Source organism: Solea senegalensis, linkage group LG1, assembly GCF_019176455.1.
Source record: "Solea senegalensis isolate Sse05_10M linkage group LG1, IFAPA_SoseM_1, whole genome shotgun sequence".
In the NCBI taxonomy this organism is placed as follows: Eukaryota; Metazoa; Chordata; class Actinopteri; order Pleuronectiformes; family Soleidae; genus Solea; species Solea senegalensis.
Genome location: NC_058021.1, coordinates 8,203,290 through 8,217,870, shown reverse-complemented (window position 1 = coordinate 8,217,870; position 14,581 = coordinate 8,203,290). Strand labels below are relative to the sequence as shown.

The 14,581-nt window shown below is 40.8% G+C and overlaps 3 protein-coding genes across 11 annotated transcripts in view; all 3 read right to left on the bottom strand.

Annotated features, from left to right (window-relative positions):
* Window positions 1-2,210, bottom strand: part of camsap2b (calmodulin regulated spectrin-associated protein family, member 2b) — a 29,737-nt gene extending 27,527 nt beyond the window's left edge. For 6 of the 8 annotated variants that reach the window (XM_044025154.1, XM_044025156.1, XM_044025155.1 and 3 more), the window contains exon 1: window positions 1,510-2,210. In XM_044025154.1, coding sequence (XP_043881089.1) covers window positions 1,510-1,651 — 142 coding nt within the window. In that variant the 5' untranslated portion in view covers window positions 1,652-2,210. The remainder of the gene's footprint in view (window positions 1-1,509) is intronic. The other 2 variants (XM_044025165.1, XM_044025174.1) reach the window with 1 other exon arrangement.
* A 931-nt stretch (window positions 2,211-3,141) lies between these two features.
* ticam1 (toll-like receptor adaptor molecule 1) lies at window positions 3,142-5,645 on the bottom strand. 2 transcript variants are annotated; one of them, XM_044052546.1, is made up of 2 exons: window positions 5,568-5,645; window positions 3,142-5,235 (listed from the first exon to the last, which is right to left on the bottom strand). In XM_044052546.1, exon 2 carries the CDS (start codon window positions 5,203-5,205, stop codon window positions 3,466-3,468), a length of 1,740 nt encoding a protein of 579 aa, XP_043908481.1. In that variant the 5' UTR covers window positions 5,206-5,235; window positions 5,568-5,645; the 3' UTR covers window positions 3,142-3,465. The 2 variants fall into 2 exon arrangements, with proteins under 2 accessions (XP_043908481.1, XP_043908566.1); XM_044052631.1 differs by having other exon boundaries at window positions 3,142-5,231; window positions 5,568-5,640.
* Window positions 5,646-11,572: 5,927 nt separating this feature from the next.
* LOC122781805 (zinc finger and BTB domain-containing protein 41-like) lies at window positions 11,573-13,776 on the bottom strand. The gene is made up of 2 exons (XM_044045831.1): window positions 13,577-13,776; window positions 11,573-12,441 (listed from the first exon to the last, which is right to left on the bottom strand). Exon 2 carries the CDS (start codon window positions 12,407-12,409, stop codon window positions 11,573-11,575), a length of 837 nt encoding a protein of 278 aa, XP_043901766.1. The 5' UTR covers window positions 12,410-12,441; window positions 13,577-13,776.
* Between the last annotated feature and the right edge of the window lie 805 nt (window positions 13,777-14,581).

Sequence of the window (14,581 nt, the reverse complement as noted above, 5' to 3'; positions counted from 1 at the left end):
AAAGGTCATTTTGGTCATAACATTGGTCATTTTTGACAAGCTGTCATCTGTGACGCTGGACTGTGCTGACCTGCTACAGATTTTTCAAGTATAAAACGATTCCTTACTTAAATACTGTATGCCTAAAATGATCCATCTGGTGCAAATTAACTTAGCATACCGTATACCGCACGGCTTCATTGTCACATGAGATACTGTATAATAAATGAATAATAATTCAATGTTTTCTGGTCTTCTTCATGTGTTTACAACAGTAAACTGCCCTGTGGACAAAACAAGACATTCGAAGTCGAAGAAAAGCCAATCGACCAATGACATTTCAGAGACTGTGACACCCCCAAAACAACAAATGGACTAATTGTTGTATTAACAGAGATATTACTGCACAGGCTGGGACACAGAAGTCTTTGCCGTGTTTATTGATTACACATCAAACACTAAAGGCTGACAGTGTACAGTGAACAATGTCACAGCCTTATTAGCTCTGTCCCGACTCCTATTGTGGAGAATAAGAAGCAAGTAACAGGTAAACCAATGATCCTGTGACACAAGCAGGGATCTCATTACCTCCAGGGGAATGTTATATAAAACACAAAACAGTGGAAGCATTATTCAATTATTTTATATTATTTAAGAGGAACTTTTCCGGAGTCAGTTTTCTTTGAACTGCTGCTTTTTTTTTAATGATTTCTATTTATAATAGAGGAACACTTAAGTGATTAAGTAGTTTATTGGAGTCAGAGAGTTGTTTACAGAACGGTTCCACATGTCAACAAGGACATCCAACACGACACCGTGATAAAAATCTCACTCGATAAGTTGATCATGGTGACTTAGAAATATCTATCTTGTCAACATGCAGTTGGATTGGTTTATTTTGAAGTATACCACAAGGGGCAGTCTATGCGGTCGCTTTCAGTTCCTCTTTACTGTTATACACTTTAAGTTTGCTATTTGCTGTTCAGGTGCTAATATATGCGGTTTAACCATGTTGCTGTCAATTGAGTCGTCGTTTAACAAACTCACCCCTCCCTTCCCCAAGAATGTTAGGAAACTACGGTGGCCTTGATGTGTACAAGAAAGACTGTCGTTCTTCTACGTGTACGCAGAAATCTCCTGCTGCTGCTGTGGAGACATGTTGATGCAAGATGGCTGCCTCCATAACCCAAGGCCCTTAGCTAAAGTATGTACAAAAGTGATTTTTATTTTAAAGTATTATATATAGTCTACTGCAAAAACGCACACACATTTTACAAATATTATTTACTGTGACATTCAGTTTGATTTTGTGAATTTAACCATTTACAGGAGGTGTTATTATGGGCTATATTTGCTCTTAAAAATGTACATTCTTCACTTGTGTTGTGCCGGTTTGGGCACCGTTATGGCACCGGTGACGTTTCGAAATGATCGGTATCGAAAAATCCCCCAAAACACAACTATATTTAGCCCTAGTTTGATGATGATGATGATGATGATGATGACGTTTATATGCTTTCCATGACCTACCCGAGCCGAAAGCCTTGGCCACCAGCCAGGTCAGACTGCAGGAGATCTTGGCTCTGGTGAAGTCATAGTGGTCGAAGCTCTTAATGGCAGGAACGATGAAGGTCCGTCTCATGCCTCTGTCCTCTGCCGCATGATCTCCCATCTTCCCTGAGTCAGGATCCCGCTACACACTGCGGCTGAGGCGCAAGTCAGCCCGAGCAACTCCTCCTGACTGCGGATGTCATCCCGTCCACAGGAATCCGAAGCAGGAAAAAAAAAAAAATCTCCTCGTCCTGGAAAGATTAAAAAAAAAAAAGACAAAAGACAACGAAACCCTAAAAACTTTGATTTGTGGGTTGAAGTGTCGCTCCCGGTCTACATGAGCGCCATCCTCGTCACTTTGGTGTCCTTATGGTTCAGTGATGTCCTCACGGCGCAGTTTAGAAACAGGCTTTCTGAAGATTTCCTCCATTCCATGACATTCTCATAATCCTCCTCCTCCTCCCGGTCGACAGGACGGAGCAGCGGCTGTGTGTCAGAGGAGGAAGGTGACGAGTGAGCACAGTCAGCTGAAGACACTATTCGCGTCCATGTTGTCCTTCTCTGTTTTCTTTTCTAACTGTTTTTCCTCCTCTCCTCTTCTCCCTCTCCCTCCGTCTCCGCTTCGTCTCCTCTGCGCTTTTCCTGCCGCACTGACCTGAGCACAGCGCGCACTGCACATGCGCAGAACACCCAACTCGCGTAAGAGTCACCGCCACCAAAAAATTATGTAAAACACACGAGGTACAGTTCACTGACACAATATACACTTTATTTACTATTACTACTAAACGATTCTTCATGATTACACTATTATGATTATGATGATAACAACAACAATAATAATAATAATTATTGTTATTATCATAATAATCATTACTATTATCATTATTATATAATTTGTATTGTTATTATTATCATCTTTATTATTATTATCATGTGTGATTATGATTATTCCATGATTCAAAATTCTTGGAGCACTTTATTAACCCACTAAATGACATTGTCACTGGTGTTATTTAATAAACTGAGTACATGAAATCATTGTTTCCAAAGAGAGGTTGATCAGTGCTACACTAAAGGAGTATCAATATTTCCATATCCACAGATTGTACACAAGCAAAGAACTTCATGTGGGTTTAACTTTATATCACAGGAACACACCAGCAGCCAAACCTTCCCATCACCTATAGTGTCATTCTCCTGTGGAGGAGGTATAGCAACAAGAGAAAGGCTAAGTTAACATGAAACATGAAAAAAAAAAAAACCCTACACAGATAAAAGTGCAAACGTGAGCAGATGTTTACAGTAAAATAAGAAACGAGAGGAGAACTCGACAGTGGAAATAAACGGTCAAGACATGAGGAATGTGGTGCTAATGAAGATTCATTCCTCATTTTTAGTTGGAAACTGTCAAAAACAACCTGTCAGAGGAAAGTCTGTGACATTTGTGTTAAACATAAACCTGAGCCAATGCATAAAATGAATTTACTGTATCTCACTATATCTTATGTAGCTTGTTCTAGACATGAAAGTGTGTTACTAATGAAAAGGAGACAAATTACAAATGAAATGTCCCTGTTGAACACACACAGTCATCGACTCACACTCCCCTGACTTAAATCTTTTTAAATTCAGATTTGATCAGATCTGATTTGGCTGTATCATGGATGACTGTACTTTGGAGGAGCAACGAGGAGCATGGCTCAACATCACACTCTAGTGCCTGTACTGTGTTCATACAGCTGAAGAGGTTAGAAAGTTTATGTTACACACATCCGCCAGTAGATGGCAGTCCTCAGCTAAGTATTCATTTGCAATCCCTTTGACCAGCAGTACAATATTCAATAGTGTTCATTATAAACTGTTCATATAACTGTATTGGCATGATTTTTTTTTTTTTCAAAAAATACCTCATTTAAAAATGTTTGTCCAAATTTATTCCTGCTCTTCTTTGCCTGCACCTCCACTGTGATCCACTGTCATCTGAGAGTCATTACCGATCATAATGTATTGAGCATGTTCAATATGAATGTTCGGTGCTTGTTGCCTCATAGCTCCGCTGCCACCCTGTCCTGGTGAAACAGTGGGACCAAGAAGATGATGTTGTGCCATTAAAAGGGTCAGGTTCTCGTTCTCCAGTGAGTGTGCTATTTTACTCTGTTGGATCAATTGCCTTTGATACTGGTTCAACCGCTTTAGTTCGTTCTGCCTCTCCATCTGGCTTTTCATTCTCTGTCCCTCTTTCCAGATTCTCTGCTGTTTTTTAATGTTTGCAGGAGACAAAACCTTCTTTACCTTTCTCTCAAAGTTCTTGTTCTCCTCCAGTGAGACGATTGTCTTCAGCACCATGGGCATGTTTTCCTTTCGAATGCTGTTCTCCTGTGGCAGCAGAGGGATCACAGTGTTGTGCTTGTGTTTTTTGTTTAAGGAGTTGATGAGGGCAGTGTCTGTCTCCACTTCCACCATGCGAGTGTTGAAGTTGCGAGTGAGTAGCAGGAAAGTGAAGGCTGAGTTGTTGATGGCATCCTCCACACACCTCAGAGAGCTCCTACCCGGGATGGCAAAGTCCTCAGAGAAGGTTGCGCCATCAAAACCAGTGGCTGTTTCCAGTCTTGTCTTCATTCTTTCAGCCACATCTACATCCTCTGGTGCATGGAGAATAACAAATGCATAAAATGTCTCCTCCTCCTCGTCTTCTACACCTTTACTTCCACACATTCCATGTGAAACAGAAGGGTTTGTTGGAGTATGTAGATGCATTTTTGGTTCCCTGCTTGGTTTGGTGGTGTGGTTTGGAGTCTTATTCTGACCAGTATGACTTTCCAACTTCCTGGGCTCTGCTGCAAGTGCTGCATCCATGTTGGATTCTGTATTTGCTTCAAACAGACTAGGGTCAACAGATTTAGGCTCAGGTTCTGCCGGTAACAGAGATGCAGGTGCATGGAGGACGTGAGAGTTTTGCTTGGATTTAACTGATACTTCTCCTTGAAATGGGACTGTTGGTGGTATGCTAATCTCTAGATGAGTAGGGTATGAGGGCATTGAGGAGCTTGCCTGCAGAGGGCTGGCAAGACTAAAATCTCTCTCGGGCTTATTACTCATTTCCAAAGTTGTGTTTACTTCACCCAGGCTTCTGTGAGGATCATAACAAGACCCTGACTTGAGATCTCTTGAGCTCATCCACTCTTCAAACACAGGCCCACAGACAACTTTAGCTTCCTCTCTGAGTGGATCATACTCCAGATTGTCACAATCGCTTGCTTTTTGGCTGTCAATGGAAAGGGCCCTCTGATATGCCAGATTTCTCAGAAGCGGATCACATAGTCTTCGCTCAGACAAAACTTTAAACATTCGAGCCAACACTGCTAAAGAGTCGCCCGTTAACACTTGAAAGTCTCCACAGTGAACTCCAAACTCTGCTAAATTACCCCCACTCATTTTCCACCTTTCAGCCAAATGCTTGGCAAAGTAGTTGTCCTTCAGCAACTGGAGTTTGTTCAGGGCCTGCGCCTCTTTCTGGAGAATGATCAGACACAAGGCGTGTATGAAGTTCTCTTCTAGAGACTCACCCAACTGAATAGTCAGGCTTAACAGTCGCTCCGGGGGCTCCTTAAATAATATGTCAAAAACGTCCCTCAGTCCCGTTCCCGGATTCTCTTGTCCCTCGTCACACATGTTCACTTATACTTGGTAGTCCACTTCTAGCTTTGAACAAACAAAACAGGAACACATGTGAATATGCTTTTCCTGTATTTGTAAAGATATAAAAACAACACGTTGTCAAACATTGAGCTAATTGCTGACACTTTAACAGTTAAAATAGTTTGAATGCCATTGGATAACCAGCATCAAGTTCCAGTTTAAATAAGGAAGTCACTCAGAGTATCTCTTTCCGAGTTCACTTCAAACAATTGAAAAGTTTTCTTCTCTGTTGACAGGAAGCTGTAAGTGCACATCTGAAACTACGCCGTCAGAACGCAACTCATATGCAGAGAGTTCTGTCTAAGTTTTGGATTCGTGTTACTCTGTAAACGTACCTGTGGCAGTTGTTGGCCTTTGGCCGGTTGAAGCATTTGTGCCTGAACATAATGATGACGTAACAGGTTGTGGAGTATGGGAACTCATGAGGGACAAAAGACAAAAACAGGAAGCATTCGTGTCTGCTACAAGCACACTGTAGTTCTCCACTTGACCACATGCAATGTAACATTCTTGTGAGCACCAATAGTTTATATTACAAGCATTCAGCTCCATAATTTGTATTTTTTTGTTCTTACTTTATGAACTTTTATGTGTTTAAACAAAGAGAAGAACTTAAGTGAGGAAGTCTGTAGCTCATCATACACAGTTGACACAGAGGAGAGAGGAATTCAGGCTTTTTTCTCCTTCTCTGCTAAAAGGCAAGCGTATTTTTATCTGCGGAGGAAACCTCTAACCCTGTATTTACCAGGGGTGGGGTCACACCAGGCAGAGTGCAAGCCAAGATCGTTTCCCTCAATGCAGCGCAGACACAGAGCCTCACTGTTCTTACTGCTGACTGCAGTGTGATATGTTTACTGTACGACCACTTCTGAAGGATTACAGTAACTCTGAAGGAGGTCTCTTTCTCTGCCTTCCTGAAATATGATTTCTGAAAGAATAGTATGTACGTGTCTTGGCAGAATAATACATCACCATTCAGCGGAGCATATACAGCACTAGGACCATGGCTCTGTTGTTATGAGCACAAACCCATCTGTGGAGACTGTTTGAGAATCATAAGAGGGCAAGGAGGAAGTCAGAAACAGGGTTAGGGTATTGTATTTTTTTCTCTATTACTTCTTTATTCAGGGTAGAAATCAAAACAACATTTATATTTTTATATAAACTATATTTATATATATTGTTATTATTTTACTCACTTCCTAAACAACATGCTTGAACAGTGTCAAGCTTTCACACATATTTGTATCTCAAATTAGAAAAAAAAAATCCTCATGTGGAGGATGAAGCAGTAGACGATGAATGAATGAATGTTACAATTTTCCCTTTAAACACAAGGTGCACAAATTCCATGTTACTGTTGATAAGCCATGTTCTAGGCGCCACACGCACACTATGTATGCCCCTCTCTGACCCATACACACATCCAAAGATATAAAAGCACACATACACTCAGCCTGTAGGATACTTATGTAACGCACTGCCAAATGTCCATCTTTATTGAGGTCAGTCCTTTTAACGAGAGACACGCTCTACTAACAGCTGTAGTCAGCCTGGCATTAAACTCGCCTTCACCTTCAGGCCAAAATATGTAGTTGTCAGTTCTGCAAACCGTGGCATTGCACGACTTCAGCAATGGTGAGCAGACGCGGTCTTGTTTTTGCAGTGTTCTTGTTATAGTATTATTTTTTTCTTTGCCTATAAACTGCACAGATGTGCGTGTGTTTGTGTCAGTGGTTTCTGGCCGTGGGAGAGAGCCCTGAGGGAGACACAGAGGGGTCACATATAAGAGGCTTTGGGGCAGACGAGTGAAAAGGAGGCCCTTTCTTGGACAGAGACTACGGATTAGGATGAAAGACATACGAGTGGGGGATGCTCTCTGCCTTTTTTATCTGTCTCACCCGCTTGCTGCACCTCTCTCCCACATTTTGTATCATGTCTATTCAAAAATGAGTGAGAAATAATGAGGGTGATACAAAGAAGGACATTGAGGTCCCTAGATGGAGAGGGCGATTGATAAGAGAGTGTGATACAGGGGCAGAGCAAAAGACGACCTGAGACCTTGACAGATCGATAGCCTCTTTTGAATTCAGTTTGAGAGAGGCCATGCTACATGCTGCTCTTTTCCCAGCCACATGATTCGTCACACATGCTAAGAGAATTTAACACACTCACTTCTGGCAGGCAAAGTATATGCCCCACACACATGTTCACGGGAAGGTATACAGAGATATGAGACCATGCATGCACTCATTCAGCCCAGAGTCCATGCCCATGGTCTGGCCTCTATTGAAACAAATGAATGAAACACCTGCATTTACCGCATTCCCGACAGTCGTGCAGGGAAAACGCGAAGCAACAGTGAGTGCATCTTGTTCATAGAAGAAGGAGTTTGTGCATGGGCGGTTACAGCTTTAGCTGACCTACATACATTCGGACAAACGTGCGTGTGCTGTGCATCAAGGCACAAATAACCCCGGACCGTGACACACTACGGCTAGTTTGTGTTGTGTTGACAAAGTGGGTAAACAGATCTGAGCTAATGTGACACCTAACTAGCATTAATTCAGGAGCAAAGGTAAACGAAGCGAGCCTGCGGACACAACGGGGGAGGTCAGTGGGGACAGGGGGACGTGTGTACTGTACCACACTGGACTATGCTTGGGTGAGCATGTAGGCCATGCCAACAACAATGCATAATACAGCCTCTGGTGATGGGGGATGCTACACACACACACACTCCCCACTTTCATCTCACATATACACACATATATATATATATATAGACATACACTCACATAAACACACACACAAAGTCGTGCGCATGCAGACATTGACGGTGATGAGGCACAGAGCAGTTTATGCTCATATCACGACAGAGTCTTTGATCAGTGTGACAGGAAGGGCACTCGCCCCTGAGGAATTAGCTAACTCTTGCCTCGCAAAAGCACAGCCACAATAAATGAGGCATGTTTGCGTTTGCAGCAGAGGGTGGAGGACGTCTGATGTTTGGCTTCATTAATATGCTAAATGTATGAATATGATTTGTTCCACTTCATTGTCCAGAGTATGTCCAGAGTGGCATGATAATGATTAAAAATGTAGAATGTGCAGAAATTCAGATTGCACCTATAATCCTCTCAATTTAATAGGTTGTTAATCTGTGCAAGTCATTTACATACGGCTTGTTAATGAGCAAATCCACCAGTTTTATTTCTCCTACAAATTACAGCTACTTGCATATTGAGGATTAACAGTGCGATAGTTTTTTTTTTCCCCAAATGCTTGAAGTGGCTCTTCTCAATTTATACTAGATTGAAGTGTTATGTGTAATATTAAAGGAGATTTGTTCAACTCACTTCAGATTATTGCCAGACCTTAAAAAAACAGGACAGGAAAATAGACAAATAAAAACATAAATTAAATATTATAAAAGCCAGTTATACAAATGTATGAATAGTCATGTATAGAACTGGGATTTTCCAGCTGCAACATTCGGGATATGATTTTGTCAACATATGATTCATATGCATCAGGTTTTGCATTAAAGCTTTATAAGTTCAGACTCCTTCACTTGCACTGCTGCACTTGGGGAGTACAAGGGAGTGTGTTATGTCCTTGAGGAGGCTGATCTTAACACCGTCTGAGCACATACAACACCAACATATTAGCTTGGGCGTACAATATGCAACACTGCCAGAGTATATCATTATTTGTGAAGAAGTGACAAAGGCATTGAAATTTGTTTGCAAGCAGATATCACATTACCCTTGACAAATAAAAAGATCTTGCTTCCATGCAGAGAGTTAAATGAGATATCTGTCCATGAATTATAACGACCCTAAAGCAAATACTGGAAATGTGTGGAAAAAGCTCTCCTCTCTGTGTAGTTAGAAAATGAGTTTCCCCAAAAACCCTCAATGCATGTGAACTTTTTAAATGCTGATAGAAAAATATTGTTACCACTGGATGCTAGTTGTTTCGGCAGCAAGCTTCAGATGACATTGTTTTTATAACTCGCAGAAAGAAAGTGAAAAGGCTAATGTCCTGAGATATCAAAGCTATTCTTGTCATGGTGTCACTATACATTTATATCTTTCTGATTTCCCCCAACTTCGTATACAGGCTACAACAAACTGAATGACATTTATGACAATTGTACAAAAGGGACTCTCACAGAGAAGTCACCATCTAAGATCTTTTGGGTTTTTCCTCAGCTGTATTAGCCATCTGAGAATGTAGATTTGTTCATTTTGTAAAGGCCCGCAAAACTAATAATTAGAAATTATGTCATTTGGAGCTTATTTTGGCCAGTGAGGAAGGTTATTCCACTCATTCACAGAGTCATGCATATGTAAAGACCGTGTAGCAGCAAAGGAGGAAAAAGAGAAGAGAGGAAAGGAATTAAAATCTCCAACAAATGTAAAAGAATAAATGGACCCAATCTGGCTGCACTTGGTGTTAGAATGGATGCCCATCCAAAGGCACATGCCCAATCCCCCATGTCACTTTTGTACGACTGCAAACCCTGCGGATGCTCCGCTTGTGTAGCAGATGCACATAACCAAAGGATGTGAGGCATGAAAGCAATGGGAAATTCATTACATATTCCTACCCCCCTCCGTTCCCCATAATCACCACAATTAGCAGACATCTGCAGTGACTCCAAAGCTGCGAGTGTATTCAGGCAATCAGAGCAGCTTCAGCGACAGCACTGACTGAATCCCCCTCTGTGATGGGCCTCATCCTAAAGGAAAGCATTCCATTAGGAACTCATTGATTAATTGAGATGGAGAATTTGCTCCTGGCATCATGCAAGAATGGAACCCAACAGGAGGCGTACATGATAGCAGAGTTGTACGCAGGGTTTTGTGGAGGTGGTCCGGGGTTCTGTCGGCGTGATTGTGCCACACAGTTGGCGCAATTATGAGAACAGTTTAACCAGGCAACAGCTATATGAAGATTTTCTGACCCAAAAACCTGTGTGCGTCTAATGATAATCAAAGCTATTTATGTGTAGGTGTAATAAAGGAACACTTTTTCAGTTGTGTTCGTAATTTTGATGACAGTGAGATGAGAAGATCAATGTCACTCTAATGTCTGTATTTTGGTCAGTTTGAAGCTATCCTAATGTTGCATAGCAGGAGAAAATATCTGAGTGTTCTTTCAAAATGTTTCTGACTGGGTAATTCTCAAAAGTGTCAAGAGGCTGACTGTACGTACTCCATCTGTGGAGGATGACAGCTCATTACTGAAGCAGTTGGAGATGTCACTCTTACAGGGCACAGTATGGTATGCCCTGATTTTAAGCCGCAACTTAATACGTTGTCATGGAAATCAACAGTAGTACATTAGACACTTTCCATTTTTGTTAAATCCGTGACTGCCTTTATTCTAGACTGCACACACACTTACAGTACATAGCATGTATACAGAGGTGTAGTCTTGGCTCCATGTGGAAACCTTTCGTAATCTAAATGAAGAGACATTTCAGAACCAATAAAAACACTTTTTGGGTTTTATCGGACTGATTCTTTTAAGATTTACTCAGTCAGAGCAGTTAAATGGCACATTTTTCTGTAGAGGCAGACATGCTTCATAAATCATTTGAAATTGCTTTACAGATCACTTACGTCAATCACAGAACAGGATTTGGGTTGGAGATTACTTTTGGTTATAGGGAAAAAAAAAACACTCTATAAAAATGCATTATTAAGGCAGGGGAGAAAATTACCAAACAAATGTGATGGCTACGTTAACACACAATTTAAATCCTGGCAAACACATTAAATGCATTTACAATACATTTGACAAAAATGTCATGATTTAGTATGTCATCTAAATGACATACTATACTATGACTTTATGGTCACATTTTGGACGACATTCTATACTATGACTTTTTTGACTGATTTTGGATGACATACTATACTATGACCTTTTCGACCGATTTTGGACGACAAACTAACCTATGACTTTATTGTCACATTTTGGACGACATACTAATCTATGACTTTTTTGACTCATTTTGGACGACATAATAACCTATGACTTTTTTGACACATTTTGGACGACATAGTAACCTATGAATTTTTTGACTGATTTTGGACAACATAATATACTATGACTTTTTTGACCAATTTTGGACGACATACTAACTATAAAAAAAATGTCATAGTTTAGTAATGTCTTCCGAAATTTCACAAAAATGTCATACTGTAGTATGTCGTCCAAAATTTCACAAAAATGTCATAGTTACCAACATCAGTCAAAACAGTCATAGGTTAGTATGTCGTTCAAAAACTGTCAAAAAAACCATAGTATAGTATGTCGTCCAAAATCAGTCAAAAAAGTCACAGGTTAGCATGTACTCCACATCATCTCTCTTGTACTTTGTGGGTGTTCTCCTCCTTCGAGCAGATCTCCGTGTGACAACACTCCTCTGACCTGCCGTCTTCTCTTCCTCAGTTAACATTTCTAGCGGTACATCTCTGTTACTCTCAGTAAAGTGGTTCTGCACTAACTTGTCCAAGCTAAATTGTTGACTGCACGGGCTGCTTGGCTCAAATGGGCTCTGGATGTCTGTGTCACCTGCTGGTGAGTCACTGGAAATCATTTCTACCTCAGGAGACTTTCTCATATCTTCCTGATCCTGGACCACACTTACAGGATGGACCTCCCCTTCCTCACACAGCATTTTTAGTACATCCATCATATCCAGGAATCGGGCCGCTTCAATAAGAGCTGGGAGGTCTGTCTCCTTGACATCACTCTCAGAGGCATACAAAAAGCCCAGCAGGTGCTGAAAAACAGAATCCTCTACATGGTCCAGAGTCACATGTGTTGTAGTAGGGTTTTTGGACAGCTCTGCATGGAAGTAGCTGCTCCCATGGGCCAAAACCACCTTGTGGGCTTTATAGATCCTCCCACCCACAGACACAGACACATCACAGAACTTCTGCCTGCTCCGATCTTCATTTAAAAACTTGAGGAGGCTGTGACTCTGCTGTGACATAGTCAGGTGCCGGATTTGTGAGGCGGATTCTGGACCAGTTTCAGAGCAGGGCGGTGGCACATTGAAGCCCAGCACAGAGTCCAGCTCTGTGGCACATTCATCTCTGCCTCTGACCAACCTGCTGCGTTTGGGACGCAGAGGAGCACTGGGTTTTCTCTTCATTGGTGTGTCTGATGGGCTACTGTGAGTCACTCCTACAAAACACAGGACAAATTATCACAATAAGATTGTTTTCAATAGGAATGGAAGCAAGGTTCAATATACACAATGAATTACACAAAAATATTTAACCACACATTTGTGAGATGTTTTTGACATTTTTAAAAGCCACAATTTATGTTATTTACACTCTAAAGCAAGTATCATTCTTAAATTAATTGAAATTTATTGCATTATCATTATTGACTGATATGTGGTAGCGTTTTGCGCCATACCACCCAGCCCTAATGGATGGTTACATGGGACAAAATTATAAATAGGATTGCAAATAAATAGTATTATCATTGTTGATTAATCTGTGAATCACTTCCTTTATTGTTGATCAGTTGTTTGGTCCATAAAATACAGAAAAAATATGTAAATCCTCCTCCAAACGTTATCGGTTTAGTGGGGATTCATTCAGTACTTGATTATCGTTGCATCCCCAAGTATCCGCTGTTATTAGGGATGAGCCGATATGATACTCGGTATGGGACAGCTACAATTATAAAATCCGATTCAATCCAAAAGTCCTTAATATCGCACAGGCTGTAAAAACGTAAATAATAATCAGCAACTGCATTTTGGCTGAGTCACGTTGTGAGATTTTTATTTCTTCTTTATGAGAGAAGATTATTTGTCACACAGCTGGAGAATTATGTGTTCGAAATAGTGTAGCACAAATGTGTTGTTCGCGGCTTTAACATGACTAATATCATCATCGGCACATACTCTAGTTTGTGATATCAGTATCGGTATCGGTTTAAAAACACCACTGTGACAGTTTAGAGTTTCGGTGCATTGGTTTAACAGCAGTCACACTGACATTATGTCGACATTGACACATAAAACTATGCAGAATATTAGCGAACGCTAACGTTAAAGGTGCATAAATGCTACTTATCAACGCACAAACGCACATGAGTATTTACGAGAAGCTGCTCAGAAGACTGCTCTCCACAGAACAACTGACTGCTACATTAGCACGTTTGCATCTCCACCTAAAGGACCCCCTGACATAAGGTGAACACAGGAGTGTGACGAGCAGACCCCCCTCCGAGGAGAGCGTTGACAAACGACCCTCGCCTTGAATTAACTTTAACACGTCTTAATTTAAGGGACACATTTTACCTGAGAGACGCGGGTCAAGTCTAAATAACACCGTACCACACGAGCCAACAAACGTAAAGTGGAAAACAAACAGACGAATGGTGATTTCCTCGTCATAATGTGAAGCCCAAACGTCGCCATCACACGAAAATGTCGGACCCTGTAACAAACTGTTCGCCCATTGGTTGTTTTCGCTTTTGTCCTCTCACGCTTTTTGCTCGGAGGAAAAATCCGAGGAAAAACAACAACACGCGGGGGATAATAACGAGCTGTGATACTCACATGTCTTCATTCTGTGCAAAAACATAAAAGCTGAGACACGAATCCAGCGAAAAGGACAGTTTCACACGGATTACAAGAGCGTTCGGCGCGCGAAGGGATCATGGGTAATGTAGTCTCTAAGCACATAGCATTCTGCGATTAGCTACTAACCACCTCTTCAGCTTAGAAAACTGTATTTTCTTATTTCACCACACACACACACATATACAGTATATATACACATATATATATACACTGTATATATGTATACATATATATGTATATATATGTGTATATATATATATATATATACATATATATATATATATATATATATATATATATATATATATATATATATATAGATATATATATATAGATATATATGAAAGTCCCAGGTTCAAACCCCAGTCCCTTCTAGGTCCTTCCTATGTTGAGTTTGTATGTTCACGCCGTGTCTGTGTGGGTCATCACCAGCACTGATATTCAGTCTTTGAGTCGCTTCCTGTGTGCTGCTCAGTGGCTGCCCACTGTTCCTAGTTCTTGAAAGGTTCCTAGAAGAGGATGAATAAAATGCAGAGGGCAAATTTCCCCACGGGAATTAATAAAGTTTTAATAAAGTCTTAACCCTAACACCCTGTAGTATAGTGTGCATGCACACATACACATCTCCATGTCTATATTGGTAATAAGGGATATGTACAGTATGTATAGTTAATGTGTTTGACATGTGAAAACAATATTTTAACTAAATTGCAGTTCATC

Excerpts from the sequence above, each read along its gene's own strand:
- ticam1 (XM_044052546.1), bottom strand. The coding sequence starts at position 5,205 with ATGTGTGACGAGGGACAAGAGAATCCGGGAACGGGACTGAGGGACGTT.
- LOC122781805 (XM_044045831.1), bottom strand. The coding sequence starts at position 12,409 with ATGAAGAGAAAACCCAGTGCTCCTCTGCGTCCCAAACGCAGCAGGTTG.